Source organism: Phascolarctos cinereus, unplaced genomic scaffold, assembly GCF_003287225.1.
Source record: "Phascolarctos cinereus isolate Bilbo 61053 unplaced genomic scaffold, phaCin_HiC Scaffold_2;HRSCAF=192, whole genome shotgun sequence".
Lineage (NCBI taxonomy): Eukaryota > Metazoa > Chordata > Mammalia > Diprotodontia > Phascolarctidae > Phascolarctos > Phascolarctos cinereus.
The window spans coordinates 230,941,311-230,969,304 of NW_027555625.1; the positions used below are offsets into that span (position 1 = coordinate 230,941,311).

The window sequence follows — 27,994 nt, forward strand, 5'->3', positions numbered from 1 at the left end:
GAAAAAAATAAAGTGAAAAATAGTATACTTTGATCTGCATTCAGACTCCATCACTTCTTTCTCTGGATGTGGATACCATTTTTCATCATGAGTCCTTTGGAATTGTGTTAAATTATTGTACTGCTGAGAATAGCTAAGTCATTTGTAGTTGATCATCTTACAATATTGCTGTTACTGTGTACAGTGTTCTCTTGGTTCTGCTTACTTCACTCAGCATCAGTTCTTGTTAGTCTTTCCAGGTTTTTCTGAGCCTGCTCATCATTTCTTGTAGCACAATAGTATTCCGTTACAATCATATACCACAACTTGTTCAGCCATTCCTCAATTGATAAGCATTCCCTCAATTTCCAATTCTTTGCCACCACAAAAAGAGCTGCTATAAATAGTTTTTGTACTTTATTCTAGAGCCAGCAGGGAGCCATTGAATATTTTTGAGTAAAGGAGTGAACTTTGGCACCTCTGGGGAGAATGAACTGGCAGTGCTGGAGATAAGAAGGAGATAGTTTCTTGCAGCAGTACACATGAGAGAGAAGTGATGAGGACCTGACCTATGAATTTGAGAGGGATTATGGCAATATATCAGTAAGACTAGACAACTGATAGGATGGGAAAAGTGAGGAAGGAGGAAGATTGCAGGGTGACTCAGATTGTGAACTTGGGTAGCCAGAAGGATGGGTGTGTTCTCAATAGAAATAGACAAATTTAGAGGAGAAACTGTTTAAAGGAATATAATTCTCTTTGTTGAATTTGAAATATTGATGTTGAATTTGAGATATTCGTGGGTTATCCAGGTGAGGATGGCCAACCAGCCAGGTGATATGGGATTGGGTATCTGGAAAGAGAGACTAGAGCTGGATGTATGGATTTGGAAATTAACTGCATAGAGACAGTAATTTATGCATGGAAATCAATGAGACCACCAGAGGAGAAAATGTTGAGATAGAAAAAGTCCCCTGGGAACTCTTCTGGCTTGCTTCTGGGGGATGAATGATAACCCAATGAAAGGAGCTACATGGAAGTAAAGAGCAGTGTCTCACAAGGCAAGGGAGGACAAAATATCCAGGATGAGGGGGAAGGTCAGTGGTGTTAAAAGTTAGAGGGGAAGATAAGGCCTAAGAAAAACAGCCAGGGGCTTTAACATCTGAGATTATTGGAGTGTTGCTTTGCCTTGCCTAATTTCTGAATTGATTGTGTTTATGTTTATAAAATAAGCTTAGTCCTGTTGGTACAAACTGTTTTGGGGGGAGTAAAGTGTGGGGGTGGGGAGACAGTTGGGGTAAAATGACTTGCCCAATGTCATTCAGCTAGTAAGTCTGTTGGTACAAACTTTTGAACCAAGCACAGTTTTTATTTTCAGTCTTGCTGTAACTCCTCCCACCCTTTAAGTCCAAGTTCAAGGGCATAATTAAGTTCTTTGATGTATTCAACTCTTTTGAATAAGTAAATTTATTTGCTAATTTTACAATTTTTTCAAAGCCTTCATTCTGTTTTTTGTTTTCTTTTACTTTAATATTAGGAATCAGATACACATGGACCTCAAGTGGCTGCTAAATTTTCTCACATTCTTCAGAAAGACGCCTTTCTAGTGTTCAGGTCCCTCTGCAAGCTCTCCATGAAGCCACTAGGTGAAGGACCCCCAGATCCCAAGTAAGAAAGTTTATCAGAATGTATCTTCTCCACCACATTCCAGGAGCAATGTATGGTTTTCTACATTGAAAGTTATTAAGCAACAGTCATCCTATTTTGATGCTTCTTGCACAGGAAATTTCAGCACCAAGTCTTCAGTTTATGAACCATTTTATAATTATTGTAGTATTTCCTTATGGCTTCATATTTGAGCCTTTAGTCTTATCCTTTTCTACAACTAGTGAAGCTAAACTTTCTCAGAATTTTTTAAAGAAAGGTACTTGATTCCTCCAGTGAAGAGCAGAGCTGATCGTGTTGATGAAGAGGGCTTTTCATTTAGATTTTTCTAGCTGGTAGGTGGGAAGGCAGCTATACTCAAGACTAGATCTGCTTTACCTCACTATGCCTCAAGGTTGCACAGTAAGTCAGGGATCAAGCCCAACTCATAACTTCCTGACTGCTGAATTAAAGATACCCTCAGTGACATAGAGGGCAAATAAATATTTTTGTTAGAAGGAGTTAAGGAGCAACCATATTTTAAAGACTACATTTTGTTTTTTTCTTCAGATCTCATGAGCTACGTTCAAAGGTGGTTTCCCTTCAGCTGCTTCTCTCAGTGTTGCAAAATGCTGGCCCTGTCTTCAGGACCCATGAAATGTTCATCAATGCAATCAAGCAATACCTCTGTGTTGCATTATCCAAAAATGGAGTTTCTTCAGTGCCTGATGTTTTTGAGCTGTCTCTTGCCATTTTTCTCACGCTTCTTTCAAACTTTAAGACACATTTGAAAATGCAGATTGAGGTATAGTCATTTAATTTTGTGTTTAATTAGTTGATAGCGTTTGAACTGCTCATGTCACAATTAGAAACTAGGGCCTTAAAAACCAGGACTATTTGGAAGGAACTTTGTATTTCCAGAAGAAGAAAGAGTCTTTTGGGGGTAGAATTATACAGAGTGTTGAATTATTACTTGTTATTAAATGCTTTTCTTTTGGTTTTCATTCATACAGGTATTTTTCAAAGAGATTTTCTTGAACATTTTAGAAACATCAACAAGTTCTTTTGAGCACAAATGGATGGTTATTCAGACTCTGACTAGGATTTGTGCAGGTATTTCATTCAGCTATCATTTATCAAACATCCGCTATGATTTCTGTGCTAGGTACTGGGGTAACTGCACTAATCAGTAAAGCTGCCTCTCCCTTTATGGAGATCACTGTTTGGCAGAGACAAAATATGACTTGTCTCTAATGCTGCTGTACAGCTACTGTAGATCAAAAGAGTGGGATGGCTTTAGTGAGGTACAAAGCGTGGTGAGAGACCTGGAGGAGGTATTTCCTTTTAAGTGAACTTGTTTTCTTCAGTGTGTAAATAGCTTTGAGTTGTACTATATTTTAGATTAGTAAAACTCTCACAAACTATACCTCATTCAAACTACCACTTTTTGAAGTAGATAAAACAGAAGTTTCCCTTATGCACTTTATGAATGAGGAAATTGGGGCTTACATAGGTTAAAGGAGTTGCCTGAAATCATCCAGTTATGGATGGTATCACTTCCATATTTTCATCAAGTTGAAAACCATCATTCTAATCACTCATATGCACGACCCCAGAGCCACACTTGACTCCTCACTCTCACTCACCCCACATAGCCAATCAATTACCAAACCTTTTTGTGTTTTGATATCGACGATATGTCTCATACATCCCCTTTGCTTTATGCTCTATTCACGCAACCACCATCCTACTTCAACCCATTATCACCTTTCCCCCAGGCTATTACAGTAGTGTCTTAATTGATTTTCCTGCCTCAAATCTCTTCTCACTATTATCTGCCAAAAGTGATTTTTCCTAAAGCGCAAATCTTTAATATGTCACCTCCTTACTTAGTAAATGGGAGTAACTCCCTAGTACTACAGGCGTTCAGTTTAAATGCCGGTTTTGGCATTTGATGCTCCTCACAAGCTTTTCCTCTTAACTTGCTTTTTTCCAATCTTCCTTTACATTACTTTCTTTTACACAATTCTGTCTTCTAGCCATACTGGCCTTCTTGCTATTTCTGACTTATGCTTTTCCATGTATATATGTGGTTTTACACTAACTGTCCCCTATCTGTGGGATCATTCTCTCCTCCCTCCATCTCTTGAAATCAAGAATTAGCTCAGATGGGAACAGCACAGTGGATAGAGCTCCAGCCTTGGAGTCAGGAGGACCTGAGTTCAGATTCAGCCTCCACACTTCACACTTACTAGTTGTATAACCTGGGCAAGTCACTTAACCCAGTGGCCTCACTATAAAAGAAACAAACAAACAAACAAAAAAAAGAATTAGCTCGAATGTATGAGGCCTTACTGCAACTAGTATCTTCTTCTCCAGACTCACTTCTTGACTGTCTTTGTATGTGTTTCATGTCTTCTTGTGCTTGTTGTCTTGCTTTTTAGCTCCTTGAGAATAAGGATGTGTTTTGCTTTTGTCTTTGTATTCCAACTACAAGTTCAGTGCCTGGCATATTAGAGGAATAAAAAGTTGGGATGAGATATTTTTCCAGCCTAAGAAAATGAAGAGGAAGGCAGAAGAAGTCTGTAACACTGGGGTGGAGATGTATTCAGAGCCCGCGTGTGGCCCCAGCAAGAGTGGCCACAGTAGCAGCAGCAGCTTTAGGAGCTCTTAGCCCAGAGACAGTGCAGGGTTCACACAACTGCTCAGAAGGAGATTACAGGGAACCTTTTGCTGGCACTGGGCAAAGTCTATTTTTAGGTAGAAAATATAATGGGAAAAAAAAGCAGAATTGTCCAGATGGAAAAAGAGGTGTAAAAATCTTACTAAAGAAAATAATTCCTTAAAAATTAGCATTGGGCAAATGGAAGCTAATGACTCCACGAGACATCAAAACAATAAAACAAGTCAAAAGAATGAAAAAAATAAAAGAAAATATGAACTATCTCATTGGAAAAATAACTGACCTGGAAAAAGCCTAGACATCAGTATTTCAAGAAATTATCAAGAAAATAATCAAGAAAAACTGCGTTGGTAGTTTAGATCCAGAGGGAAAAATAGAAATTAAAAGAATCTACCAATCACCTCCTGAAAGAGTTTCCAAAATGAAAACTCCCAAGAATAGTATAGCCAAGTTCCAGAGCTCTCAGGTCAAAGAGGAAATACTTCAGGCAGCCAGAAACAATTCAGATATTGTGGAGACAGTCAGGATCACACAAGACTTAGCAGCTTCCACATTAAAAGAATAATGGAAGGCAAAGGAGCTAGGATTGCAACCAAGATTAACCTACCCAGCAAAATTGAATACAATCCTTCTAGGGAAAAAAATGGATATTTAATGAAATAGAGGAATTTCAACCATTCTTGATGAAAAGGCCAAAGCTGAATAGAAAATTTGACATTTAAACAGAAGACTGAAGACTCAAAGTTAAACGTGAAAGGACTCAAGAAGAGATTCAGTAAAGTTAAAACGGTTTACTTCCCTATATGGAAAGATGATATATGTAATTCCTAAGAATTTTATCATTATTAGGGCAGTTTAAAGGAGTGTATGTACATAGAGAGTGTGGGTGTGAGTTGATTATGTTGGAATTATCTTCAAAAATAATAAAGATGGGGAGGAGGGGAGAAAGAGATGCACTGGGAAAAGTGGGAAGACAGAGAGCTAAAATGGGGAAATTTATCACATAAAAGACAGTGCGCTCAAGAAAGAGCTTTTACAAAAGGGAAAATGGGTGGCAGGTAATTTTTGAACTTTACTCATTGAAATTAATGCAAAGAAGGAAGACTCTGTGTGTGTGTGTTTATATATACTCAGTTGTGTGTAGAAATGTAACTTACCCAATGGGGAAATAGGAGGGGAGGGGGAAAAGAGAAAAGACAAGGGGGGGTGATAAAGGAGAGATGACAAAGGAAAGGGTGTAAAAAGGGAGGCAGTGGTTAGAAGCAAAATAGGGTTTTGAGGAGGGACAGGATCAAAAAAGAAAGAAAATAATGGGATGGAGAGAAATACACAGTTAACTTAATCTTAACTGTGAATGTGAATGAGATGCGCTTACGCAGAAAATGGAAGCAGATGAATTAGAAACCAGAATTCAATAATATATTGTTTACAAGAGACACACTTGAAACAGAAAGACACAGAGTTAAAAGAAAGGGCTGAAACAGAATCTGTTACTCTTCAGTTGAAGTAAAAAAGGCAGGGATAGCAGTCATCTCAGATAAAGCAAAAATAGACCCAATTAAAAGAGATGTTCAGGAAAACTACAGCTTGCTAAAAAATACCATAGCCAATGAAGTAATATCAAAAAAATTTTACAGCAGATTTCTCAAATAAAAAATTCATTTCTCAGATATATACTGAGTATACAACTGAGTCAAATTTATAATAGTAAGAGCCTCTTCCCAGTTGATGAATGACCAAAGGATATGAACAGGTAGTTTTCAGAAGAAATCAAAGCTCGTCTTTTTCTTATGAAAAAAACTAAATTGCTAATCACTATTGATTAGAGAAGTGCAAATTAAAACCACTCTGAGGAACTACCACATACCTGTCAAATGCTGGAGGGGATGAGGGAAAAATAGTTACTTTGATGAACTGTTGGTAGAGTTGTGACTTGGGCCAGACTCTCTGGAAAACAATTTGGAACTATGCCCATAGTACTATAAGACCATGCATACCCTTTGACCCAGCATAACCCTACTAGTTTAGTATCAAAAGAAAAGGACCTATATGTACAAAAATATTTATAACAGCTTTTTTTGTGGTAGCAAAGAATTGGAAATCGAGGGGATACTCGTCAGTTGGCATCAAAGGCTGAATTAAGAACTTGTGGCAAAAAATTGTGATAGAGTACTGTTGTACTATAAGAAATGATAAGAATGGTGATTTCAGAAAAACATAGCAAGATTTACATGCACAATAACAGCAATATTGAAACGAGGATCAACTGAAGTACTGATCAGTACAGTGATCCAAGATAGTTCCAAAAGACTCTTGATGAAAAAATGCTATTAACCCCCAGAGAGAGAAGTGATGAACTCAGAGTGTAAATTGAAGTATAATTTGCTCACTTTCTTTTTGCTTCCTTTTTTTTTTTGAAATATGACTACTATGGAAATATGTTTTATATGATTTCACATGTATAATTGATATCATATCACTTGCCTTCCTTCTCAGGGTTGGGGGGGAGGGAGAGAATTTGAAATTCAAATTTTGAAAAGAAAAAAAACTCGTGATTGATTGAAATGAGAATTTCTGTCTCTTGACTGATAGTTTAGTGCATACCCCACTGGCTTTGGGTACGTGGCACAGTGGATAGAGTGCTGGGCCTAGAGTTAAGAAGACTTGTCTTCCTGAGTTCACATCTAGCCTCAGACACTTGCTAACTGTGTGACCCTGAGCAAGTCACTTATCTGTTTGCCTCAATTTCTCATCTGTAAAATGAGTTGGAGAAGGAAATGCAAAACCACTCCAGCATCTTTGCCAAGAAATCCCTAAATGGGGTCATGAAGAGTCAGAATGGCTGAACTAACTTTGTTTTGAACCATTGCCTTTTTTTCATCATCTAAGGAATTGTACATAGAGAACGAGTTCAGATTCAGATTTATTCCAAGAAATTAAAATAAGCTCAATGTTAAAGTTGTGGATTTTCACCTTTGTCCTTTATAAGAAAAAACCCTAATCTTTATGTCTTATCCTTTAAGATGCCCAGTGTGTGGTGGATATTTATGTCAACTATGACTGTGATTTGAATGCTGCTAATATTTTTGAGCGCCTTGTAAATGATTTGTCGAAAATTGCTCAGGGAAGAAGTGGACATGAATTGGGAATGACACCTCTGCAGGTAAAACACAGAGAGAAGAAGAAGTAACCCTGATCTCTCTATTCTGAGTCACCTGGTTTGGTATATAGTTCAAAACTCTAAATCCCAGTTTCCAGTATAGACACAATACAGATTTACACAATTATTAAAATACATACCACATACATGATAGTTTGAGAGGTTAGATTAGAAATCAGTCTCTTCTCTTTGAGGGGGATTTTTCTGACACCTGGAGGTGTCAGAAGGATACAAATGAAAATTTAGGCTAAGTAAAAACAAAAGAGCAAAAATTTATGTTTAAGTAAAGAAGCTAGTCTTATTATTTTAATAAATAACTTAATGTCATTATTTATTAGTGTTTTGCTAAGTATTTAATTGCTTCCAGTGAATACAAATTGAATATGTGGCAAAATCTTTGCAAGTTCAGGACCCAGCACATTATAACCCATGTACAAGGATGCTGTTGGACTGACTTTTTAAATGGCACTCTAGTGACTATCTTTGTCTGCTGCCATACTACCACTTGTAAGAGTTAAAAAAAGCAAGAAAGTGAGTTTTACTTACAAGATAGAAGAACTGGGATCAGAACCTTGATTACTCTACTTTTGAAAAACTGCCAGCCTCTATTAGGCTTTTTTTTTCCCAATACTGAAGATTCTCAGTTCATTAAATAATTCTTTGCTACTATTTTTCACTAGTGACTGTCCTTCTTGTGCATTCTCTAGCAAACTTTGATTTTTCATTAACTTTTGAGTCCAGAGTATTTGTGCTATACATTTATGATCAGATGCTAAAATGATCATGGATTTATCAAAGTAAGTCAGAATTTTAGACTTCCAATAAAGGTGCCTTCATTCTGTTTCTTTTCTGCACTTGGATCTGGGCCCTCACAGTGTTTTCCATTTGAACTTAAGAGTCAGGATGCCTTGTGTAATCATTTACTCAGTAAACACACATTCAGAACCTATCATATACAGTTTACCTTGCTAGATGCTAGTGAAGATGGGGCCTTCAAAGACTATGTCTAGTGGTTTACTGCTACAAACCAGTTTAATGCTTTATTTGTAAATGCAGAATGTGATAGAAATGCACACCATCCTTTTATCATTGAGTATGACTACTTTGACTCAATTTTCAAGGTTTTCATGGTGTCATTGCTGTAGTCATTTCCCCCATTCACAGATCATAACCTATCCTTGCTTTCTTATCACGTGCAGTTCTTGTCCATGTCTTTATATGATCCCTTGATAAATGATCTACCTGGTGCCTGGTGGTTGGGGATGGGGGAAAGGAGGGGTTCTCTTGGGTATTTAAATATTTTGTGGGTAATAATATAGCACTCTGGCTATCAGTCTATTCCCTCACTTTCACTTACCAAACAAGGTTCTCATATTCTAACAGCTATGATTCTATTAGCTACAGGAAGTCATAAAAACTTTCTTTAGGTGTCAAAGGCTTATTTTATTTTCTAGTCCTTATAAATTCTCTATAGTCGATATTCATTTCTGTAGGAAATGTCCCTGGTTCTTTTTTTTTAAAATGTAGAATGATGCAGGATCTATTTAACTATATTTGTGGATATTTAAAACATAAAGAGTATAACCTACTAGGCCAACATGTGGAGTACGTGACAAGAAACTTTTTAACTCTCAAGATGATTCATTCAACTTCTACAGTTCTTGACTTTAGATAAATATTCTTTCTAGGATTCTGATGCTAAGATATATGTAATATATACTTTATAAGAATTTTAACAGTTTCCTCCTAAAAACATCCACAATATATCATTAGTTAACATTTCCCTTGTTTTTGTCTTTTTTGGAATATAGAAGTATTCATATCCAGTGTCATCTCAGGTTTTCCAAACAGTGTCTGCCTCAGCTTCATTTTTCTTTCCTAGAGCTCCATTTCTTGCTCTGTAAATTGAGGCATTTGGACTAGATGACCTCAGTGTTCCCTTATATCTCTGTAAAGTTTTGTGACTCAGTTTTATCCTGGATATGAATCCTGTATCTCTTTTCTCACTTAGGAATTAAGTCTGAGGAAGAAAGGCCTTGAATGTTTAGTGTCTATACTCAAATGCATGGTGGAGTGGAGTAAAGACCTGTATGTGAACCCCAACCATCAAACAAGTCTTGGTGAGAGTCTTGTTTTTGTTTCTTTCTACTACTCATCAGAAATGTTTAAGATGAGCCAGAAACTTTTTTTTGTGATGTAGACTATAGAATTACACTAGAAACCTTAGTTTGTAGCTCTTGCCTCAAAGATAAGTAAAACTTGGCCATATGTATGTGTCAAAAAATGGAGGAGATGAGTGAAAAGAACATTGGAATCTACTGTCTTAGTTTCATTGTTGTTTTGTGTCCTTTTAACTCTTTACATTAATTGTGCTCTTTTGTTTAATTACAGGCCAGGAGAGACCAACAGATCAAGACCTGGGAGAGCCCAAAGGTCTTGACATCAGGAGGAGGAGTAGTGTAAGCTCCCTGGACTCCACTGTGTCCTCAGGGATTGGAAGTGTTGGTACCCAGACCTCTGTCCCAGATGACCCCGAGCAGTTTGAGGTTATCAAGCAACAAAAGGAAATCATCGAACATGGAATAGAACTGTGAGTGTGGCCCCTGACATGCTTCCTTTATGCTCATCAGGTTGCTACTGTTGTCTAAAAGTAACATTGGTCAATGGGTGTTGCTGTACACTTAAAGAAGAGGTAAATAATACCAAGAGTTAAGGCAAAATCCTTTTTTCCTCCTCCAAATTAAATAATACACACATTTTTCCTATCTTTGTTTTTCTAAACTGAATTCACACGGTTCATCTATTCAGCATTTGTTGGTTTGTGTTCCCAATATGTGCATAGCACTGTTCTAAGCATTTTTTGTGGTGAAGGGGATACAAAAATAAATATAGACATAATCCCTGCCTGAAGAGAGCTTATATTCTAATAGGAAAACCTCAGCTGTGCATAAAGTAGCTTGATATAAGGCAAAGTACTAAAGGAGAAACGAAATCCTGTGGCTTTAGGGGATGTATGAGATTGTCTTCTAGCAGGGGTTTAGGAAAGCATTCATTCAGGAAATGATATTTGATCTGGATTCTGAAGAATGAGCAAGATCCTGATAGATGGAAATGGGAGAAAGTTATTCTTAGGGGCAGCTAGATGGCACAGTGGATCGAGCATCGGCCCTGGAGTCAGGAGGATCTGAGTTCAAATGTGGCCTCGGACACAGAACACTCATTAGCTGTGTGACCCTGGGCAAGTCACTTAATCCCAAATGCAGAAAGAGAGAGAGAGAGAGAGAGAGAGAGAGAGAGAGAGAGAGAGAGAGAGAAGGAAGGAAGAAAAAGAAAAGAAAGAAAAAGTTATTCTTAAGGCTACCAAGACACTCAAATTACCTTGTTTAGACTAAATTCTTTTCACGCCCATTAGACTTAACTGGGCAAAACCTTTACTCAGTATGGCCTTTCAATTTATCCTAATTACCCAAGAAACCAAGAGAATTACAATTATTGTAGCACTTGATTATTGGATACCACGTAGCAGTCAGTTCACAAACTGGCTATTACTGAGACAGTATTGTACCACTTGCCCTTTCCCCCACATTCTTTTATTCTGCCTTGCATGTATGTTATTGTGCTTTTAGATACCTGTGATTTACTCCTACTGTATTGAGATAAGCCATCAGAAATGACCCAGTCACAAGAGTTTTTGCTTGCTTTGGAAAGTGTTGGTCTGCTGAACAAGACATGATCTCTTTTTTGTGGCTTAGACAGGATTTTTGCTAGAATAAAGTAATGTGATTTGTTCTCTGACAAAGACTACACCCTTGACAATAGTCAGATGAGGAGGATATTTTGCAAAATCAGACAAGGAGGGATTGGATGTTATACCTCCAGGAAGATTGATAAATACCAAAATAAAAGGAAGCATGGCAGATCACAGTAAACCTGAAAAGTCAGGTTCGTAGAAAAAAAGTTCTTTTAGTACAGTTAAAAGGGGGATAGTAAGGGAGGCAAAAGCATAAGCCCAGAAAAAAAGCACAGTGGAGTCTGTGACTTTTATCTGTAGACTGAAATAGCCAATTTGTGGCAGCTTTTTGAACTTTCAGGAATGTCTTGTTTGAGTTTTCCTTCGTGTGTTCCATCATAATTTGCTACTACTAAGTGGGCATCACCTTTTCAGTCCTTCAGACATTTCAGAAATAAACAACCTGTTCAAGAAATCATTTGCTGTACCTTATGTAGCAGAAAAGGAAAATGATAAATGTTGGAGAGGATATGGGAAAATGAGGGCACTAATGCATTATTGGTGAAATTGTGAACTGATCTAACCATTCTGGAGAGAAATTTGGAATTATACCCAAAGGTCAATCAAACTATGTATACCCTTTGATCCAGCAATACCACTACTAGGTCTATATCCAAATGAGATCATAAATACAAGAAAAGGACCTACATGTACAAAAATATTTATAGCAGCTCTTTTTGTGGAGGCAAAGAATTGGAAATTGAAGAGGTGCCCATTAAGTGGGAAATGGATGAACAAGTTTTTGTATAAAAATGTAATGAAATAAGGGCAGCTAGGTGGCACAGTGTGTAGAGCAGCAGCCCTGGAGTCAGGAGGACCTGAGATCAAATCTGACCTCAGACACATAACACTTATGAGCTTTGTGACTCTGGGCAAGTCACTTAACCCCAGTTGCCTCACCAAAAAAAAGAAATATGTAATGAAATACTATTGTGCTATAAAAAATGATGAGCAGGAAGATTTTTTAAAAATCTACACAGAATTCATCTGATGCTACCTTATTCCTTGATTAGGTTCAACAAAAAGCCAAAGCGGGGCATCCAGTATCTGCAGGAGCAGGGCATGCTTGGAACTCCAGTGGAAGATATTGCACAGTTTCTGCACCAAGAAGAACGCCTGGATTCTGTAAAATTTCACATTTCCTTTTTGTAGACTCAGACAAGAGATTCCTGAAAGCTCAGAGAGTATTAATGGCCCAGCAAAGGGTGACTTGACTGTCCATATACATGATTAAAACACAATGATATACATACATGCCTTTTGTAGCACAAGCTTTCTGATGGGAGCAGTTTTTGAGAGCACCATTCTAGGGAGAGAGTCAAAGATAAGAGAAGTTGTTAAATCGGAGCATGTTGTTGAGAGACTAGAATTAGTCTGTGCTGCAAAGGTTTGGGCAACTCTTAACTATTTCTCATTCTGGACCTTCTAGGATTAATGTTCCTTTTTTTGGTGTGTCTCTTCTTCCTCTGTCTGCTATATATGCCCATTCTGTCCTCAATCGCTCACATACCACACCAGACCTCCAAATATTGGGCATGAGTAGTAGTTGTGAAGGGGTCAGCACTAATTTGATGACTGTGCTGCGCCCCTTTCACTTAGCCTCTCCTCTGAATTAAGATTTCACTCCTGAGTCCATTGGTGGGATGTTTCTTTCAGACCCAAGTAGGAGACTTCCTGGGAGAGAGCACCAGACTCAACAAGGAGGTGATGTATGCCTACGTGGATCAGCTTGATTTCTGTGGGAAAGATTTTGTCTCAGCTTTACGAATATTTCTTGAAGGTTTCCGCTTACCTGGTGAAGCTCAGAAGATTGATAGGTTAATGGAGAAGTTTGCTGCAAGATATCTTGAATGCAACCAAGGGTAACAGCCATTACCTACTTTCTAAAGCAGTTTTCTGTTTGGCTTTGTCTCTTTCATTTTCCTCTTGGGCAGGGAGATAGACTTAATGTTTCTAGATCTGTGCTGAATGACAATGCCTAAGAGCCATGGGTAGGAGAAATGGCCATTTTTTATTGTATCTAGAATAGGAAAATTTTTAGCTCCCTGATTAATATCTGGGAAGCTATTTGGACTTTTATTTTTCTTTCCTTTTATGTGCTGATTGGCAATTAATGTAAAGCAAATCTTGGCTCAACATAAGAACTTTGTAACCAACTAGTGCCTTGCAGAAATGGAAAGGGCTTTCTTATGAGGTAGCAATCTCGTCATCAACAGAGCTATTCAAGCAGATACCAGATGATCATTTCTCATGATATTCATACATGGGGCAAGGTAGACTAGACTTTCTTTCTCACAGATGTGTGTGGCATGTATTAAATTCTTAAGAGTGTCTAAATGTGTCAAAACTCTGTGGAAAACATGCAGTGGAAACATTTTGATAGCTACTTTCCATCATGATACCAAATACACACTTTTTATTTTAAGCTACCATTACCTGCTGAATATTTGGAAAAACCGTACTTGTGAAATAGCTAGTCAGCAAAGTCAACAACAGTCAGGTCATTTGAACCTAGTGGAAATCTTGATTTGCTTCAAAGATTTCACGTGCCTGCATTCTTAGTACATATCCCATGTGGGTAGTAAGACCCTGCCTGTGCCTTAATCAGCAAATTTGTGGCCCAGACTTAAAATTATACAATAGAGCCTTTTATTAATTAATTTGGTACTTTAGTAAGCCTCAGTATTTTAATAACCAAAGATTTTCTTAACTCTTTCAAATTATATATTCTCTATTGCTTTGCTTCAGTCTAAAATACTTGCTAAGTATTTCCAAAGAACTTGCTGAAACTAAGTAAGAAAGTTGAATTTTTTTCAATTTTACCCTTGCATTCTTATTGTTGAATAGTGTATGGATTGTGTTGGATAGTGTATGGATTGAATGAATTAGAAAGTCTGAGTAGTTTAATTGTAAACTGCTTTATTCAGAAAAAGTATTCCAGACTTTGATACTTATGCTTATTCAGCACCTTATATACTATGCATCATCTTTAATAAATGTTAAATAGTGATGGAAAGATAGTAAAATTTCTGACTAATTTGCTGTTAGATGAAGCAGTCAGCCTGATTTTTCTCAAGTATGAATGATATTCTTAAAGTCTCTAATCTTTTCTTCCAGGCAAACTATGTTTGCTAGTGCTGACACTGCTTATGTCTTGGCTTATTCAATTATTATGCTCACAACAGATTTACACAGTCCTCAGGTAAAGTACTTGCTAATACTTTTCATCTTGTAGAGTATAATTTTTATCGGACTATCACATTTTTAAAGTAATTTTAAAAACTTTTCTTTTCAGGTAAAGAATAAAATGACAAAAGAACAATATATTAAAATGAATCGAGGCATCAATGACAGTAAAGATCTGCCAGAGGAATACCTCTCCACCATTTATGAAGAGATAGAAGGGAAAAAAATCGCAATGAAAGAGACAAAAGAGCACACAATTGCTACTAAATCTAACAAGCAGAGTAAGCCTAAGAGCAAATTTTTGTCACGCGCAGCTTTGATTTTTCTCAGAATGCAAAAATAAATGCCTGCTTTATAGATTGTGATTTTCCATATCCATACATTTCCATAGAAAATCTGATGTTAAAATAATTATTGTTATTATGCTAATTCTTTCATAATAGTATTTTGAGGACAGATTTGATATTAGCAACCAGAAGTAATTTAAAGCAGTTCTAAGTTTATGGATTAAATTACACTATTGAATGGAGTCCAAACAGGAAAAGAAAGAATCCTAGTTTCTTACTCAAAACTTTCCCTCAAATTTCAGGTTGACTCTACCTCTTGGAAGGTCCAGAATCCAGTCAGTGGACCATTGATTCATCTTTTTTCCCCCCTTAATTGACAAGTATTTATTTTCTCTCCTCACCACCTATTCCCAAATTGAAAAAGAAAAAAGAAAAAGAAAAACTTTTAAAATAAACAATCCAAGTCAAACAAAACAAATTCCCACATTGGTCTTGACTAAAAATGTATGTCACATTCTACATTTTGAGTCAGGGAACATGGTTCTTCATGTATCCTCTGGAATTGTCCTTGGTTATTGCTTCGTTCATTCTTAAATCTCTCAGAGTTGTTGGTCTTCAGCTGCTCTCTTGGTTCTGTTCATTCACTGAACATCAGTTCATACTACCCAGGATTCTCTGAAATTCTCTCTTTCATCATTTCTTAGAGTGCAATAAAATTACATTACATTCATATACCATAATTTGTTTGGCCATTCCTCAGTTGATGAGCCTTCTTTACCACTTCAAAAAGAGCTACTACAAATTTTTTTTATGTATGGATCCTATTTTTCTTTGATCTCTCTGGGGTGTGTGCCTAGTAGTGATTTTGCTGGGTTAAAGGACATAGTGTTTGACCACCTGGGTATATTTGCAAATTACTTTCTATAGGTCCCAGATCCATGGCTGGCTCCACTAACAATGCATTAATGTACCTGTTTTCTCAAAGTCCCTTCAGCGTGTCATTTTCAATTTTTGTCATCTTTGCCAGTCTTGTGGATTTGAGATACAACTTCAGAGTTGCTTTACTCTAATTTCTAATGATTTGGAGCTTTTTTTTTCATATAGCTGTCAATAGCTTTGATTTCTTTCTTTGAAAACTGCCTGTTTATATTCTTTGGTCATTTGTCAGTTGGGGAACACATTAATCTCCTGTTGCTGTGTATCTTCACAGATGTAGCCAGTGAAAAACAAAGGAGATTACTTTACAATTTGGAAATGGAACAAATGGCCAAAACTGCTAAAGCTTTGATGGAAGCTGTGAGTCATGCCAAAGCACCTTTCACAAGTGCCACACACCTGGACCATGTCAGGCCCATGTTCAAGGTAAGTCCATTGAGAAGCTAAGCAAGGAAGGATTGTGCATCACTTAGGAATTTGGAAGCGAGGATATGATCAGGCAGGTTAAAAATTATGAGAAGATAGTAATCCCCTAAAGAGGAAGACTAAGGCTCTATAATTTTTTCTGTACAGGACTTGGAATGACTTGATTTAATTTAATTCAGTTCTCTAGTCTTCAACCTTTCCTTGTTGGCTGCTTCTTTCCCTACTGCTACAAACATGCCCAGTCCCGCATCCTTAAAAAGCAGTCACTTGAATCTGCCATCACCTTAGTCCCTAATCCTATATCTCTCTTCTTTCTCAGAAAAGAAAAAAAACTATCTGTACTCATTGCTTCTACTTCCTCTCCTCTCACTCCTCAGTCTTTTGCAGTTTGACTTTCTTTATCACACAGCTGAAACTTCTCTTTCCACAGTTACTACTGGCCTCTTAATTGCCAAATACAGGGGCCTTTCTCAGTCTTCTTCCTTCTCCATCTGTCTGGGCATTTAACATTGTTAGTCTTGCTCTTCTCCTGTATCTGCTGTCACCTTTGGGTTTTCATGATCCTGTGCTCTTCTAGTTCCCCTTTTACTTGTCTGACTGCTCACAGCTTCTTTCCATAACACTCCCAGAACTCTGTTCTGAGCTCTCTTCTCCTCTTCTTCACTCTCCCTTAGTGATGTCATCAGCTGCCATCATTTAATTATCATTTCTATGTAGATGAATCAGACACACATTTGTATATGTATGTGGGTGTATGTAGCCAGGTAGACTTTTCTCTCCTGAGTTCATCCCCTATCATTAACGTCTGTTGGACACACTGGACGTCCTGGAGACACCTCACATTCATCTTATCCGAAACAGAATTCATCATCTTTTCCCCCAAAAGCCCTTTCCTTCCTCTGAACTTCCCTCTCAAAGGGACCGCCATTCCAATCTCCCTGTTGTCCTCGGCTTCTCACTCTCCTCTCTCCACACTCTCCAGTCAGTTGCTAAACATTGCTCATTTTGACCTCTGTAACATCTCTCACATTTGACTTCTTCCCCTTAGTTCAGGCCCTTGTAACCTCTCACCTATATTATTATAATTATAACAGCTTTTTAATTGGCCTCCTTTCCTCAGGTTTCTCTTTAGTCTAATCCATCCTAAACACTGTTCCCAAAATGATTTCCCTTAAGCACAGCTCGGACACACGTCACCATCCAAACTCCAGGGGCTCTGTATTGTGTATTGTCTGTAGGACAGAGTAGAAATGCTTCCTCTCTTTGCTTTTAAAGTCCTTCACAGCCTGGCCCCAGGCTATCTTTTCTAACTTCATTGTGTATAAATTCCTCTCCTGTGCTCTGTAATCAGGCCAAGCTAGCCTCTTTCCACTTTTCATAGTCAGCACTACATTTATCTCCATACTTTTGCATGGTTTGTCTCCTAGGCTTGGAATGTCCTCTCCGCTAGACCCCCCAGCTCCAGCATTGCCCTCTATGAACTTGTTCCTGACTTTCCCCCTTCCAGGTGTTCCCTCCCTACCAAACTACTTTACATTTATTTGCATATATTCTCTATATTTACGTATACATATTTTTCTCTCCAAATAGAATGAAAGCTCCTTGAGAGTAGGGATCATCTTATTCTTTGTATTTGTGTCCCTTCTGCCTAGTATAGTGCCTGGCACATTGTAAGTGCTTATTAAATTCTTATTGAATCTATTCAACATATGTTAAGCATCTGCCTTGTGCAAGTTATTGTATCAGGTGCTGGAGATCCAGAGATGAAATGAGGTACTTTCAAGGGGATTAGTATTTTATGGGAGGAGGTTGAAGGAGGAAAATGAGTTATATTTGCAAATAATTATAATACTCTTGATCTGGGGATTCTTTGTTACAGCTACTTCCTCCACTAACAGGATGCTGTCATTCTGATATGATGCTTTATTCTGATATGAAAGTGACCTTAGTTTCTCAAAAACTATGATAGTAGAGCACATGTTTTCACAGGTTCAAGAAAGTTGTAAAGATTTTGAGAATAGGCCCAGTGACTATGTATCTGCTGTCTGAGGAACTAGCTTAGCTGAATAAAGAGAACTTAGCATCAAAAGACTGAAATTTTTTTGTCCATTGCAACCCTTGAAATAAATAAAAGTACAGATATGTATGACTCTAGGAAATAATGAAATGTACAGAAGAGGTCAAACAGAGAGGCATAAGGGATTAGGTGTCATGATATGGATCACCTTTAACTGGTAGGACCAAGGAAGGTATCTTGGACCTGAGCCAAGCAAGGGATCAAGAGCTAGACAGACCATCTTTTCCAAGCATGGGGAATGGCTTATATGAATGCATAGAAATTAAAGAGAGCATGATCTGATTGGGGATAGATGTTTGGTTCAGACGTAGAGCACTGAGAAGCAAGCACTGTAAAATGAAGATCGACTGCTTTTTAATGATAAAAAATGGTGGAGTGTTTATACCTTGTCACAGGTGAGTTTATAAGTACTTATTGACCACCTTTTAGATGGATGACCCTATCCGGGGTACTGAGAGTCATTAAAGAAATTAACAAATAGTCCCCTACCCCTCAACAACTAGTATAGGAAAATGAGAAGTATACCAAATAAATATGCCAAAAAGAATGTGGAAATTCATGATAAATATAAAATGCTTTGAGTTCATAAGGGAGAGATTACTTCTAAATGGGGGATAACAATACCAGTTTTATACAGTAAGAAATGATGAACATAAAGAATTCAGAGAAACATGAGAAAATTTGTACGAACTCATTGAGCATCCAGTAAACAGTCAAGTCAGTCAACATTTATTAGTCAGACGTTTAGCAAGTGCCTGCTAGGCGCTGGGGATTTAAAAAAAATTTTTTTTAAAACAACATTCCGTGCTCTAAAGGAGGTCACAATCTAATTGGAGAGACAACATGCAAAGAAGATATTTATAGGATAAATTGGAAATAATCTTAGAGGGGAAGGCACAGTGATTAAGGAGCACTGGGAAAGGCTTCTTGCAGAAAATGGCACTTTAACTGAAACTTGAAGGAAATCGATTAATTCAGGACCCAGAAATAAGAAAGACAGAGGCCAGCCAGTGAAAATGCTGAGAATTGAAAGAGGGAGTGTCTCATTTGAGAAATAGCAAGGAGATTCATATCTCTGGATTATAGAATACATAGAGGGGAGTAAAGTGTAAGATTGAAAAATTAGGAAGGAACCAGGTTGTAAAAGACTTTTAAAAACCACAGTATTTTTATTTAATCCCAGAAGTAATAGGAAGGAGGGGTAGAGTCACTATGGAAGAGTAAGAGGAGGCATTTTTGCCTCCCTCACCTAGTACACCTCCTTCACAAAAACCTAAATAGGTACTAGACCAAATTCTGATCAGGAAAGCCAAGAAAAAGTCACAGGGAATCATTTTTTCAGCCCAGGGTAGCTTAGGAATACAGATAAAGATGTTCGCAGACACTGGAGTAGGGAAGGGCCAGTAGCTTAGTGTGGTGGCGTCAGGGACAGAATGGGCAGTAAGACAGAACATCAGGACAAGATCCCAGAGGATCCCTGAACAAGTATTGGGAGCAGGATTGGATGCCATCTGAGAGCTCTGTTGCTGGTTACCCAGTTCAGATTATAGTTCCAGAGCAGACAGGAGTGTTTACAAGCAAACAGAGGGTATAGCTGAGTTTTTAGCACAGAAACAAGTTCTAGAAATGTAACTCTGAGGTTAGAATTTTACAAAAGTAGTCTGATAGACCCCTGAAGAATATTAAATGAGAACAGAAGGATGTATGCCTGTTTTTTAACTGGTATGGCATCTTCACAAAAATTGATTATATATTAGGTCATAAAAATCTCAAAACAATGCAGAAAAGTAGAAATATTAAATTCCTCTTTTTCTGACCATGTTGCAATAAAAATTACATTCAATCAGTAGATACTTATTAAGTCCCTAATATGTGGAAGGTGCTGTGCTAAACAAATTCAACAAAGGACTTTTGAAGCATAGATGAAAAATTAATTGGAAATGAAAATACTAAATTAGTGGGTCAAAGAACAAATCATAAAAACAGTAATTATTAAAGATAATGACAACAATGAGACAATATAACAAAATTTGTGAGATGTAGCCAAAGCAGTAGTTAGGGGAAAACTTTGTCTTTAAACACTTACACCAGTAAAAGAAAGAACAGATCTGTGAATTGGATGTGTGACTAAAAAACCTTGGAAAACCAACAAATTAAAAAACCCCAATTAAACACCAAAATATAAATCTCGGTAATCAAAGAAGAGATTAACAAAACTGGAAGTAAACCATTGAACTAATAAAACTAGGAGCTGGTTTTTAAAAATCAGTAAAATAGGAGAAGGTAGGTGGCGCAGTGGTTGGAGCACCGGCCCTGAAATCAGGAGGAAATCCAGCCTCAGACCAAACACTTGACACTTAGTAGCTGTGTGACCCTGGGCAAGTCACTTAACCCCAATTACCTCTAAAAAAAATGAGTAAAATAGATAAGCCATCGGCTAATTTGTCTTTAAAAAAAACTTAAATAATGGGCAGCAAGGTGGAGCAGTGGACAGAGTGTTGTTGGGCTTGGAGTCAGGCAGGAAGACTTGGGTTCAAATTCAGCCTCAGACACTTACTAGTTGTGTGACCCTGGTCAAGTCATTTAACTTCAATTGCCTCACCCTGCCCCTCCCCAAAAAAACCCAAAACAGCAAATTGTCAGTATCAAAATGGAAAAAGGGAATTTACAATAAATGAAAAAGAAATAAAAGAGGTTATTAGGCATTAATTTTGCCCAACTGTATTCCATTAAAACATATGACCTAAATCAGAAATATGAAACTCACAGCCTGAACCAGATTAAAATGTAATTGGGAAATGTTTAACAAAATTTTTTTAAAAATAGAATGCAACATAGATAATGTTCATTTGTGGTTTTTTGAGTAAATACATGGCATTTGTTTCTATTTGAGTTTGATACTACTAATCTAAATAAAACAGATGAAATTTTACAAAGATATAAATTGCTCAGATTAATAGAACAAGAAATAGAATACTTAAATAATCCTATCTTCAAAAAGAAATTGAATGAACTTATACGTGTACTTCCAAAGACAAAAAAACGCAGGACCAGATGGATTTACAAGTGAATTCTAGCAACATTTAAAGAACAGTTAATCCCAGTACTACACAAATGTTTGAAAAAATATGCAAAGGAGTTCCTTTCATACACAAATAAGGTCTTGATACTTAAAAACCATTGAAAGTCAAAACCGAGAAAGAAAACTATAGCCCATTTTCCCTAATAAATATTAATGCAGATTTTAAAAATAAAATACTGACAAAGAAATTAGAATATATCATAAAAATCATACTGTATAACCAGGCTGGATTTATGCCAAGCATGCAGAGCTGATTCAGTATTAGGAAAACCACAAGCAAAATTAATCATAACAAAAATAAAATCATATGATTATCTCAGTAGATGGAGAAAAAAGCTTTTGACAAAATGCAACACCCACTCATGTTAAAAACACTAGAAAACATAGGAATAAATGGATCTTTTCTTAAAATGATAGGCACTATCTACAAACAAGAGCAAGCATTATCTGTAATGGGAACAAGCTAGAAGACTTTCCAGTAAGATCAGGAGTGAAACAAGGGTACCCATTGTCACCATTATTATGTAGTATTGTATAGAAATGCTAATATAGTAATAAGGTTAAAAACAAAAAAGAAATTGAAAGTATAAGCTTAGGCATATGGCAGACACTAGATATATAGATCAGCATCTCACACTGTGTTCCAAAAAATGGAGTATGTTTTTTAGACATCAAAGTTGGTGTCATAAGCTAGTTAATGGAGTATGGAAGGAATTGCCTGTCAGATATATAGCTAGAGAAAGAGTTCATGATGAAATGAGAGATAGAGAGGTTCACAGGAGTTGAGAGTAATTTTGATTACCTAAAATTAAAAAGGTTTTTGTACAAATGAAGCCAGTGCAACCAAAATTAGAAGAAAAGCAGGGAAGGTGGGGGGATCTTTGATTCTGGTTGCTCTGATAAAGATCTCATATCTAAATAGATACTGAACTGAGCCAGATTTATAAAAATAAGAGGTAATCCCTAACTGATAAATGGCCTGGGGATATGAACAGATTTCAGAGTAACTAAAGAAATCTAAATTATCAATAGTAAGAATAAAAAATACTCAAAATCACTAATAATTAGAGAAATGCAAAGTAAAACAACTCTGACACTACTTTATACACATCAGATTGGCTAAAATAACAGAAAAGGAAAATCACGTGGGAAAATAGGGATGCTAATACACTATTGGAACTATGCCCAAAAAGCTGTGCATATCCTTTGATCCAGCAATTCTTCTATGAAGCCTGTACTCCAAAGAAATAAAAGTAAAAGGACCCATATGTACCAAAATATTTATAACAGTTCTTTTTGTTGTGTCAAGGAATTGGAAACTGAGGGGATGCCCATCAATTGGGGAATGGCTGAACAAATTATATCAATGTGATAGAGTACTATTGTGCTATCCACGAAATGATGAAGGGGTGGTTTCAAAGAAACCTAGGAAGGCATATATGATCTGATGTAAAGTGAACAGACCCAGGAAAACAATTTACACAGGCTAATACCAATATTGTAAAAATAATCAACTTTGAAATACTTAGTAAAACTCTGATCAACACAATAATCCACCACAATTTCAAAGAACTCAGGGTACAGATTGAAAGATATTTTTTTCTTTTTCTTTATCTTGCTTAAAAAAAAAAACAACATGGCTAAAGCAAGAATTTATTTTGCATGACTATACATATTTGTAATGGATTTTGTTTTCCTTGTCTTCCCAGTGGTTAGGGATGAGAGCCAAGAGAATTTGGAACTGAAAATGAAAAGCAATTTCTTAAAAAATAAAAGTAATAGAAGGCAGTGTAATTTATTAAATAGGAACATGACATGATCAGACCCGTGCTTGAGGAAGATCAATTTGACAGCTGACTGAAGTGGAGAAAGAACTGAGGCACTGATCCCAACCAGAAAGCTATTGCAGTAGTCCAGGAATGAGGTCATGAGAGCAGGGTGGTACCATTGTCAGAGGAGGGAAAGGAATATTGGAACTATGCCCAAGTGACTGGGACGATGGTGGATTCCTTTATAGAAATAAGAAAATAAGGAAGAGATAATGATTTGGAATAGGGGATGGGGAGTGATGGATGGGGAGGTGGGGCAGAGATATTCAGTTAAGTTTTGGACGTATTGAGACTAAGGTATAACCAACTTTGAGATGACTAATATCTTGAGGTGCAGCGCTAGACTAGACAAGATCTCTCTCCTGACCCAGGAGGGAGATTAGGGCTGGACAAATAGATCTGAGAATCACCAGCATAATAGCTGAATAATTGATAATTGAATTGAAAATAATTGATATTTGAATCCATAGGAGTTGAGGAGATCGCTAAATGTAATAGTGTAGAGAGAGAAAAGAAGAGGTTCCCAGAACCAAAGTAACAATATACCAATGACCATAAAGTATAAGTGGGGGGGGAAATCACTGAAAGGAAGCAAAACTCTGAGTAATTGAAAAACTGTTAATGGACCTGGAGAACACATATTGAAATAAAATCTCACTCCTCACAGCAGAGGGACAGGAATCTACTAAGGCAGTATATTTTATTCATCGTTATAATGGTCTTGGTTTCAGATGTTTCTACTAAATTGTTTTCCTTCATAATAAAGGAGGGTCAAGGGTGGGTTATTCCTAATTTCTCATTCTAGAAAGGCTGTTGTTACATGACTGAAATGACTTTAAAAGATAACCTTTTTCTTTGCACCAGCTGGTGTGGACTCCTCTGTTGGCGGCATATAGCATTGGGCTTCAAAACTGTGATGAGACTGAAGTGGCCTCTCTGTGCTTAGAAGGGATAAGATGTGCAATCCGGATAGCTTGTATCTTTGGAATGCAGGTGTGTAAGTCTGTCTCTTGAGGTCTGGGGGGTTCTGGACTTCACATCTAGGGACTTGTAATCACAGAAAATTTGTAAAATAATATTTGTAATGGTTTTATTGCCTTAGCGGTCTCAGCCATGCCCCGAGAGTCATAGACTAGCTTGTTTTTATGTGTTTATGTTTGTGATTGGTTCATATGTAGTTATACAGTAATTTCTTGGCTAACCACAATCTCATTCAGTGATTCTTTTCCTTGCTTCTGTGATGGACCTCTCTGGTGGTCTTGTAAAGCTTAGGGGTCCTTCTCATTGTAAGATTTTTGAGTGCATCAAGTGAACTATAAAGGATTATAAAGAAAAACAATAATATTGAATGATAGTTATCAGAATTAAAAAAAAAATTCGTGTAGACCTCAGGTTAAGAACCCTTACTGTAGTGGAGGATAGCAGAATTTGGCTTAATACCAACCTAGGTTCGATTTGAAAAATGTTCCCTACCCCAAAATATTTCCTCTGTTAACTTGCCACAGTGGCTAAAATTTGACTGTTACAGGTTTATGCCTTAGAGATTAAAACATTGTGACTCCAAAAATCCCCTATTAGAATACAGAGTCCAGGGAGAACTGAACCCTGTTTATCTCAGTTTCCTCATGTGCTGAATGAGCTGGAGAAGGAAATGGCAAACCACTCCAGTATCTTTGCCAAGAAAACCCCAAATGCCCTGGCTGCTTCCCACACTTGACCATATCTAGACCTCATTCTTGACCTCCCAGTCACTCCCATCAAGATCCTCCCTAGACCCATCCTCCAGTCAGCCTAACCTACTGGCCACCCCCATCAAGATCCTCCCAGGATCCCTCCCACAGTCTTTCTTTGTAAGGTCTATCTTGTCTCCAATAAGGTGCTGAGGTTCTCAGATTCTTTTTTTTTTTAATTCTTTTTTTTTTTTTAGGCAACTGGGGTTAAGTGACTTGCCCAGGGTCACACAGCTAGCACACATCAAGTGTTTGGTCTGAGGCTGGATTTGAACTCAGGTCCTCTTGACTTTAGGGCCAGTGCTCTATCCACTGCGCCACCTAGCTGCCCCTCAGATTCTTATAATCTAGCCAGTAGCTCACAAATGTTCAGATTCCTTAAGAGTCTGGCCAGTATGGTGGATCTATAATAAACCTTGTCTTTGGCCAGGGAGAAAAAAAGGGAAAACCCCAAATGGGGTCACAAAGAGTCAGACATGACTGAAAATGACTGAACAACAATTGTCTTCCCTGTTATTCCTGGGTCCCCAGATTTAGTACTTGGCATATAGTCTGTGCTTAAATACTAATTAATTTACTGAATAACTGAGGGTGGATTAAGTGTCTTCTCTCTTTCTTCCGTTTTAGCTGGAACGAGATGCCTATGTACAAGCTCTTGCTCGTTTCTCACTGTTGACTGCTAGCTCCAGTATTACAGAGATGAAACAGAAAAACATCGATACCATAAAAACACTTATCACAGTGGCTCATACTGATGGCAACTACCTTGGAAACTCCTGGCATGAGGTAGGTCTCTCTAGATCCTTTTGGCATTATAGAATACCTCCTGACATTTCCCTGTATTTAAGTAGCCTAAAACTATTTTTGGTCTATTCTGTTTTCTTAAGAATACTGTCTGTCTGCCTTCATGCCTATACTTTCAAAAAGTAGCAGTTCTCAAACTAATTTGGTCACAGGACACTCACAAGCTTAAAATATATTAGCAGAAACCAAAAAATGCTAGTGCAGGTGACCTGGGAATACAGAAAGGAGTATTGGAGAAATTTTGGCACAAAAGAGAGGAAATTGAGTCTGTTTTCTTATTTGAAAAATCAACAAATAAGCATTTTAATACATTTTTAATATTTAATGTTTTAGGGGATAAATAATGCTAGTATAAATTTTCTCATGGAACCCATATTCATATCAGGTAGAGCACTTTTGGGAAATGCTGCTTTAAAAATTCTTTCTAGAGTTTTTTTTCATTTGCAGTGGCCAAAGACTGCCAAAGGTAGGAGTCTCTTGTGAGGTCCTGGGTGGCTTGAGTGTGAGTGCCCAACTCAGAACTCTTCCTTTAGGGAGTAAACTGGAAACCTGCGTGCTGATCTTTCAGAGTCACAGGCGTGTGACCTTGTGGGTATTGGTGTGGAGTATGTCTATATTTTTCATATGGAGAGTGGTTGCAAATCACTAACTTATTGCATGGACTTGTTGTTGTTAAATCTTTTCAGTTGTGTCCCACTCTTCAAGACCCTATTTTGGGTTTTCTTGGGAAAGATACTGGAAAGATCTGCCATTTCCTTCTCTGGCTTATTTTACAGATGAGGAAACTGAGACAAACGGGGTGAAGTGACTTGCCCAGAGTCATACAGCTAGGAAGTGTCTGAGGCCAGATGTGAGCTCAGGAAGATGAGTCCTTCTGACTCCAAGCCCAGCACTCTATCCACTGCATCACCTAGCATAGGCTAATTACTTTGAAAATTGTCCTCTATATGAACTCCCAATGCCTCTCTATTGTCTGGGAATGGCAAAGCCTGTTCCAAAGCTCCACTGGCATAGAAACTAAAGGGAGATTTCCTTTTCTGTGCTAATTATAATTACATGATACCTAAGTTAACATTTAGGTGAGAGTCAAAAGAGTCCTAGGAGTTGAGCTGCCCAGCCTTGAGGGCCAGTCGCTTACTAGCTGTAGGAAACTTTAGACAAGTCTCTGAACCTTCCTGGGCTTTAGTTCCTTCATCTGTAAAGTAGGGATAATGAAAATTTGTGCTACCTCTCTCAAGATTGTTTTAAAGTTCACCTGATATGATGTATTTCAATTGCCTTATAACTAAATGATGCTCTGTAAATGTGAGCTTCTGTTGTTGCTGCTGTTAAGAATAGCTCCTGCCACACTGTCCTCCAGAATTAAGGGGACTGTATGTTTTGTTTTTGTATCCTCCATGTGAGGAGGATACAGGGCTTAGCACAAAATGGGCACACAAAGTAAACATTTGTTACACAGTGCTTTTAGGATTAGTGTAACTGTTATTCGTATTTGTAGAACAAGAAACTGAAGCACAGAGAACTTGGGATTTGCCCACAGCCAGTTAAGTGCTGGAGACAGAATCCAAATGCAGGTCTTCAACTCCAGGTTCAGCCCTCTTAACCCCACCACATTGTGGCCTCACCATTCTTATACCATTGTTTTGATAACCATCTTCAAAGTCATTCTGTTCCTAAGAACTAGATTTATTTCTGTCCTAGGAGGGAAATTATATTAAAGATTTTAATGAAGAATAAAAGGGCTTTATTTCAAACTTCTAATGTTATGATTCTTACTCTCCCATGTATCCTTGTTTTGGGTAGATCTTGAAATGTATTAGCCAACTGGAGCTTGCTCAGCTGATAGGAACTGGGGTGAAGACTCGATACTTGTCTGGATCTGGGCGTGAAAGAGAAAGTAGCCTGAAGGGCTATACATCTGCTGGAGAAGAGTTCATGGGCCTGGGATTAGGTAACACAAATGAGCCTGACAACTTGTGGGTGTACATTTGCAACCGAATCAAGACAGAACATTTATCATTTTGCCATTGCTGTCATGATTTGTTCCTCATGTGATGCCTACCTCTTTGTTTAATAGAAAAGAAAGTGCTACTTCAGCTTCCTTGATCATGATTGACTGTTGAGCAAATGCTTGTCTTTTACAAATCAGCAGGTTGAGTTTTTATTCTATTTGCTAAATTGGAAAAAGCTATATTTTCTTCATGCCCAAAATAGGTGGCCTTGAGTGTTAGAAGCACTTTTAATTTTTATCTCAGGAGGGCCATACATGGCAGGTTTTATGATAATGGTTCATGTTTTTTGATACTTTGATTTGAGATATTTTTAACTGTCATTTGTCTTTCTGCTTTAGTAATTTATAGGTTTGTATTGGTCAAGTCCAA

At 37.5% G+C, this 27,994-nt stretch overlaps 1 protein-coding gene across 2 annotated transcripts in view; it reads left to right on the plus strand.

The window, feature by feature from the left end:
* ARFGEF2 (ARF guanine nucleotide exchange factor 2) overlaps window positions 1-27,994 on the plus strand; it is a 108,460-nt gene that overhangs the window by 47,419 nt on the left and 33,047 nt on the right. For both annotated transcript variants that reach the window (XM_020984169.2, XM_078149862.1), the window contains 14 exons: window positions 1,517-1,647; window positions 2,194-2,428; window positions 2,637-2,736; window positions 7,330-7,469; window positions 9,478-9,586; window positions 9,858-10,056; window positions 12,270-12,381; window positions 12,913-13,118; window positions 14,374-14,458; window positions 14,552-14,723; window positions 15,940-16,091; window positions 23,944-24,072; window positions 25,437-25,595; window positions 27,417-27,564. In XM_020984169.2, coding sequence (XP_020839828.1) covers window positions 1,517-1,647; window positions 2,194-2,428; window positions 2,637-2,736; window positions 7,330-7,469; window positions 9,478-9,586; window positions 9,858-10,056; window positions 12,270-12,381; window positions 12,913-13,118; window positions 14,374-14,458; window positions 14,552-14,723; window positions 15,940-16,091; window positions 23,944-24,072; window positions 25,437-25,595; window positions 27,417-27,564 — 2,077 coding nt within the window. The remainder of the gene's footprint in view (window positions 1-1,516; window positions 1,648-2,193; window positions 2,429-2,636; window positions 2,737-7,329; window positions 7,470-9,477; window positions 9,587-9,857; window positions 10,057-12,269; window positions 12,382-12,912; window positions 13,119-14,373; window positions 14,459-14,551; window positions 14,724-15,939; window positions 16,092-23,943; window positions 24,073-25,436; window positions 25,596-27,416; window positions 27,565-27,994) is intronic.